We start from the raw sequence: 7,245 nt of genomic DNA, 5'->3' as shown, positions 1-7,245 counted from the left end.
ATAGTTTTGCCATTTGATGCTGATACTTTTAAGTAAGATTTTGAATGCAACAAACATTGTGATATTGCTAATTTGCTACTTTCACTTAACTTTCTGTACGTGAGACAGTGAGAAGTGAAAGAAACACTTTTCACTTCCTGTTTGACCTCTAAGGTTTCACATGCTGATGGTTGACCCCATGGAAATGCCATCAACATGCACTCTCGTGTGAGACAAGAGTACATTTTCCCTCCCTCTTATGGGATTAAGCAGGTTACAACTATATACTTTGTTGACTAGAGTCCTTCAGGGATCCATTCTAGGCCCTTTCCTTTTTTCATTATGACGATACGATTCAATGATTTAAAATCGATACAGTAACTATTTAGCAAAGAAATTAAATCTGAGATATCTGTATGGATATAAATAAGTAAACAGAGATTCTCTGGCAAATACATAGACGTTATATTTGAACAAACCAAGTGTAGAGAGATATTGAATGGAAAAGTAGCTAATTAAACCCCTTTTTTTCTTCTTAAAAATGCTAAATACAACACACAAGCACTTAGTATTGTTACAACTGCTGTTGCTGTTTACATTTCGATATGCTTCGATTCATGAATTCAAAATTGATTTTTCAATGCAGTTACTATATCGGTACACCCCAAAATAAAGACACCATTACTGTCTCTTGCTTGCTCTGTGTCTCAGAGGTGGGCTGTGGGATTCCAAGATGGAAATCACAGACTCTTCCAGGGAGAATCAGCTTGTAGCTCTGCTCCTTTCGGTGAATGACATCGTACCAACAAAGGTTAAGGCATGGGGCTAATGAGGCAAATGATTGATTGCCTTTTTTCTTTTTTTAAAAATATGCATCATTTTGGAGAAAAAAACCCACCCCTCCCCAGATTGTATTGGGTGCCCCCCTGTCCAGATCTCCTCCATATATATATATATATATATATATATAGCTTTTCGTTGGTTTTCACAAGCAAGTGTCACTGCACAGCCTAACACACATATTGTGTATACCGTATGATGAGTATATGATGATTTGGGGTGTTACAGTACAGTGACAGTACAGTAGAGGGACCCCCACACGGTAACTCTGTCATTTCTCAACCATTCCGGACGTGGGGCGGCTCGCCGGAACCGGGCTGACCCCCTGGGTGCGCTCCTGGGGGTCTGGATGTTCCGGGGACCCCCACACGGTCACTCTGTCATTTCTCGACCGTTACGGACGCGAGGCGGCTCGCCGGAACCGAGCCGTTACCCTGGCCGCGTTCCTGTGGGTCTGGAACTTCCAGGGACCCCCACACAGAGTTGCACCACTCACTTCACACGGGTGTGATTTTTTTCCATTAATGAATTGCATTTTTATAGCGCTTTTCCAAGTGCTCAAAGCGCTTTACAATGGTTCATTCAATCATACATTGGGAGGTGAAGCGGTGAACAGTCAACGCCAGCGTCCTCACTTCCCACATTCACACACCAATGGTGGCAAGCTCACACCGACCAACTCATTGGAGGCAATGTAGGGTTCAATGTCTTGCCCAAGGACACTTCGACATGTGGACAGGAGAAGCCGGGATTCGAACCGGCGACCCAGGGATCATTGGACGACCTGCTCTACCTCCTGAGCCACAGCCGCTCTAACTGTACTATACCGTTCTCAAACTTGTTAATGAAAGTATTCAATCAATCAAAAAGCAATACATTGGTAGGTGTCAGCAGTTATGCAGGACCTCTACTTTTGAAAATGTGTTAATAATGTGGCTTAATTGCGTTTATATAAGATTCTAGTTAAATGTTCTCAAAAGGAAACGTTCAAATTCTGAACACCCACAAAACAAGCAGAACTTGTCTGTCTTTGAAGAAGTTCAGAAATAATGAACTAGGTCACAGTCATGTGTGTCTGTGGAGGTTTCAGGACCATGTTTCAAATCCTGAGGTAGGAAATGAAACCAAATGGACCCGTACGGGTCCATTTGGTTTCATTTTACGCTCTCAAGAGTTAAAGATCTATAAGGGTCCATTTGGTTACCAACTCCATCATTTAGCTGGGGACCACCTGGAACCCCCTCAAGGACCACTGGTGCAGGTCCCCGGACCACTTGTTGAAAACCACTGCTCCAATGTATCTATTTGCAAAATCATGGAGCCACTTTGTACATACTCACTGTCAGAGTCATGGAGGTCCTTGAAATAAATAAAAAAAAGTTTGAGAACCAATGATGTATAACATTTGTAGACTCGATAGGAGTTCTGAAACTTAACCACGCAGCTGGAAACTAAACCCGGCGAAAGTGGTTGTGGTTTCCCTTCCTTAAATAAGAACACGAGACAATAGGAGTTTAGTTTTAGAGGACCTGCAGCCTGCATGCTCTGCGCTTATCGATCAGGATAATGCAGATGTAGACTAGAGTCTAGACTAGTGACTGATCTTTTTTAGTGACTATTATAGTTGTGTCTAGACCCGTCCTTGTTCACTGTGAAGATCTATACATTTCTACAATCAAAATGTATGACTTTGATTTGTCCCAGTCTCTGGACAGGTACGTTTATGATGGTCACATAACATAAAAAGTAGATCTTGTGATATATCACTACTGTGCAATTATATGCATTTGCAATAATTTGTATTGTTTCACGTATTTAAGCTATGCGATCAAATTGATATACCGACCTGAAAATCTATTTTCTGTTTGAATTTCTGTAAAGAGCTGGAGAGGTGGGGAAACCCCTGTGATCAGAATATAGAGCTATTTAACACTTATTTAACAACAAATACCATACACCACTTTTAACTAAAGTTTGAATGGATGGATGGATGGATGGATGGATGGATGAATGAATGAATGAATGCAGATGGGGTTCAATAAACATGTGTACCCAATGTTTGCTCTGGCCTAAGGTGGTTTTGTCCGTTTACTATTTCAGTTCAACTGAATCAGGAGAAAATGCATTTGAAAGCTGCACCTGCATATTATTTATGGTAAGTGGTGCATTATAACATTAAAGGTTTTATGTCACTCAAACCCTTAGTCTAATGAAACGGAATTGAGTTACAACTCTAACTGTTGTTCTGTCTACAACAAATGTCTTCAACTATAATAGCCACCTACAAGCACAAAACGTGTCGCGTTGTGACACGTTTGGGTTCTAGTGGTTAAATAGGCTTCAGACTTTCCTTGTTTTGTACCAGTGAATATGACCTTTTTGTGGAATATGTGGGTTGAACCTGACAATGCACTGCACCGTAATCTCATGTACAACAAGCTGATATTCTTTTTACATCTCAATGTCTAAGCTCATATACAGTATATTGCTGCTATGTTGATGCACCTTACATCTAACCATGTGTGCATACTGTATAGGATGGGTATGCTGTAGATACCTTTTATAGATGTCATTTTTCCCCCTTGATTAATGATTTGTTGATGTATTGTGTACTAAGGCATACAGGATGATATCTTAATAAATGGACTGTTTTTATGTGTAGGGCATAGATCGAGACGATGGAGAGGGCCACTATAGTCCCACACTCACTCCAGAGGGTCACATTGCATATTACAATCGTAATATACGTAGCAAAAATAGCCGATCTACAAGCTCAAAACTTGTCGCACTGCAACGTGCTTTGAGCTTGTAGATCGGCTACTTTTGCTAACATTGGATTTTTTGCTATTTTTGAATTGGAAATCTGAAAAGTATATATATTTTTAATTAAAATGCATTTCAAATGCCTTTAATTATTAACTTTATGAACTAAATACAAATACATTGGACATAGAAACAAATAATGACATTTCAATACTACTCATTAAACTACTAATTTAGACTGAAGTAATTAAAACGGGTCATGTTTGCATGTTTGGAATTGTAACAGCTGAAATCAATAATGTCAGTATTCTGATATTAACCTGAAGGCCACATTAAGTGAAGGTGGGGGCCGCATGTGGCCAGTTGCCCATGTATGGCATAAATGATCTGTTTGGTCGTACAGGATGAGCTCCTGAACGTGGATGTGGGGTTGGACCTGGTGGATTGCATGCCGCCTAACAGCATGAGGGGGACAGCTATGTTGGCGGTGGCTCTGAACAGGATGAAACCGTTCCAAAACCGCTCGTCCACAGAAAGACTTTTGGACGGTAGGACAGTGATTCTCCACCTTTTTAAATGTTCAAGAACCTCCCCATGCAGTTTCACATGCATATTAGGCCACGGACCCCCAAATCCTCAGTGTTAACTCTGAGAATGCATGTACCCATTTGTACATTCACAGAGTTACAGACCCACAGTAAGGGTCCACTTGGGAACCTGGTGGTCCCCAGACCAGTCGGAACCCATTTTGGGCGGGAACCCCTTTTGGTGTTTTAAACATTATGTTATAATTTAGCTATTGAAAAATAGCAGATCAACAAGCTCATAGCGCGCCACCGAGTGGTGCGCTACGAGCTTGTAGGTCTGCTATTTTTTTTAAATCGTGAAAATATTTATTTCAGAAAACTGAAGGATTTGGAAGATTTTTTTTTTAATTTTGAGGTCAGGCCCAAATGGGTTAAAAACAGTGCTGTAGGACCTATCTTAATCTGTTTAGACCTGAGGCTGATTTTAAAAACACCTTCTAAAGGTTTTTTTGGGGGGGGGGGGGGGGGAATCATGTTGCTATATACAGTACATAGCAACATCTAAAATGACATAGATGCTTTCCCGGATTACTAAATGGTTTACATTAAATGGGGGCCTTGAGAGTGTATAAATACTGCGTCTCTAGCATTTCATGAACTCCTTAAACGACAACAAATCTTGAATTTGATTGATTCCACTGTTAAAGGTTTTCTTCTCCTCCATCCAGACAACATTGTGAGGACCGTTGTTGCTCATGGCCTTACATCATCCAGCAGCGAGAAGTCTGCCTGGGGACGCGAGGAGTGTACTCTATGTGACACCAAGCACAAGAACCTGGTCAGATCCGACGAGAAGCAATGTGAACTACTGGCCACCACTCTCAAAGGAGGATCTTTCAGTCAGAGAGGTATAACTACAACCGTCCTACACTGTAAAATCATATCATTTAACATTTTGTACTATGTTAATTATCTGGTGTAATTCAACATTTTGTATTTTGAAAAACAGAAAATTGCAGGCACTACTTTTAAAGGAGAAAAGAAATTACTATCTGAACTATCCATTTAAAATAGTCAATAAGAATTCTTAAAGTATTAATTGATTGATTGAAATTTGTATTCACAGTATGTAGAATGGGTACAGTTCAAACGAAAGTACAGGTCAATACAAAAACTGCTATAGAGGATATAACGAGGAAAAGCACTAAGACTTTACATCATTTTACAATTTACAATTCATCAGAACATTTAAAGACGTACAAATATACACTTCTATGAAAAAAGGAAATCATCATATAGTTAAAAAGAAAAAAGAAAAAAGAAGAACAACGTGTACAGCGTGGTAAAATAGGGGGGAAATAAACGTACCCGTCTGTCTGCCCCCTCCCCTCTCTTTAGTGAAGTTTAAGCTAACACGGTACAGATCAGCACCACCACCAAACCACCATATGAGACTGGTGGTCTTCACCATCGTCAGTAACAACACCCTTCTGTGCTGCTCTTGGCAGGGGGAGGAGCCCGTCTTGAAGCTTGAGGTACGTACTCACTCACAAGCGTGTCATAACCACCCTTTGTAGATCAGTTTTTTGTTCTTTTTAGTGACAATAATAATAGTGTCAAGCAAACTGCTGTCGAGTGTGTTAAGCCCTAACCACACCAGAGAGTCGCCATGCAACTCCTTGCAACATGCAAGTTGCATTGGTGTGGTTTGTTTTGTTGCAAGGAGGTGCGAGTAGTTGCAAGGAGTTGCAGCTGGTGTGGTTTGGGCCTTAGGTTGGTCTGCTTCATAGATGACACGTCACGCATCTTCTGTGTGACGCTGTAGTGTGATCAAGTAGGGCGTTAATGTACGAGAAAAAAAGAAACCCCAAATTAGAATATGGAGACGAGAGGTTTCTGCCTGACAGTGACGATATAGGTGATATGGTTTGAAAATAAATAAATATATCTATCCGTCTGTCTATCCGTCTGTCCGTCTGTCCGTCTGTCCGTCTGTCCGCCTGCCCGCCTACCCGCCTGCCCGCCTGCCTGCCTGCCTGCCTGTCATGACAGGCGTGTTCTGACAAAGAAGAAGTCCTTACTGCTGAGGCAGACATGGAGCACTTCCTCTTCTACATGAAGACAACAGGAAAGGACCTGAAAACCTTTGAGTCGGTGAAGTATCGTGGCTGGTTCATCAGCACATCGCATGAGGAAGGTCAACCTGTGCAGATGTGTCAGGAGAACACCACCAGGCGTGACATTAACTTCAAAGTGAATCCTTAAGTCCTAGCCATGGGATATAATGTTACAACACATTTCTCTCCCAAGCAATGGGAATATTACAATGCATTTCAATGGACTAACTAATGGGTCGTGGACTTGTGGGAACTATTTCTGGGAACTGACTTTGCCAACCTGAAAACCAATCAAAGCAGTGTATTTGCCATGTTGCAGGGCACTGCAAAGTGTGTGAGGGTGACGGGTGTCATGCTGACAGACTGCTGATTTAATTTGTATTATAGCTGGTTTTATGTTGATTCCTTTTTATGATGATTTTGTGTGCAGGCATGTTTTTCTTTATTATTTCATTTTGAGTTGCAGTGTTTTGAAAGTAGAGAAGTAAATTGAACAGGTGCAGGGCATAATGATTTCATTGCATGCTGCTATTGGTGCTCGTGCTGGCTGGAAGGCTCTCCCTATTTAAAATTGAGAGCCCACACAAAACTGCCCAAAAATCACTTTCACCTAGAAAATCCATTCACATTTTTTATAATTCAGCTGACTGTGGAGACACATGCTGGAACTTTTTACTTTAAAAAGGTTTTATAGTTTCTGAGTTATTTAATTTAAACGCCAAATGCATTCTCAATGGCGAAAACACAAACTTTGGCACCACGTATTTAAAAAAAAATCATTGTTTTGATTTTTGATATATCTTTTTTTAATAAAAAATAAAATAAAAAATATATATATATTTTTTTAAAGACGTCCACAGACGTCTTGGGCTCTGCCCGTGCGGTAATACCAAAGACGTCCACAGACGTCTTGGGCACAAAATGTGTTAAGGGCCACTGTTGGAGAATGAGGTCGTTTTGCCATAGAGGCCTACACAGTCGGTGACAAACAGAGGACTCGAGCAAGGACAGAGCTAGGA

General features: G+C 40.9%; 1 protein-coding gene across 2 annotated transcripts; it reads left to right on the top strand.

The window, feature by feature from the left end:
• The first annotated feature begins 1,578 nt into the window (after positions 1-1,578).
• LOC306939963 (interleukin-1 beta-like) lies at positions 1,579-6,830 on the top strand. Of its 2 annotated transcripts, XM_079524812.1 has the most exons (6): positions 1,579-1,637; positions 2,920-2,974; positions 3,986-4,130; positions 4,838-5,017; positions 5,508-5,644; positions 6,162-6,830. In XM_079524812.1, the coding sequence occupies exons 2-6, from the start codon at positions 2,972-2,974 to the stop codon at positions 6,372-6,374; spliced, it is 678 nt and encodes a 225-aa protein (XP_079380938.1). In that variant the 5' UTR covers positions 1,579-1,637; positions 2,920-2,971; the 3' UTR covers positions 6,375-6,830. The 2 variants fall into 2 exon arrangements, with proteins under 2 accessions (XP_079380938.1, XP_079380937.1); XM_079524811.1 differs by lacking the exon at positions 1,579-1,637 and having other exon boundaries at positions 2,831-2,974.
• The last annotated feature ends 415 nt before the right edge of the window (positions 6,831-7,245 follow it).

Source organism: Electrona antarctica (assembly GCF_951216825.1).
Source record: "Electrona antarctica genome assembly, chromosome: 16".
Taxonomy (NCBI): Eukaryota; Metazoa; Chordata; class Actinopteri; order Myctophiformes; family Myctophidae; genus Electrona; species Electrona antarctica.
Note: the sequence above shows the minus strand (reverse complement) of the source record. Positions and strands in the feature narration are given on the sequence as shown.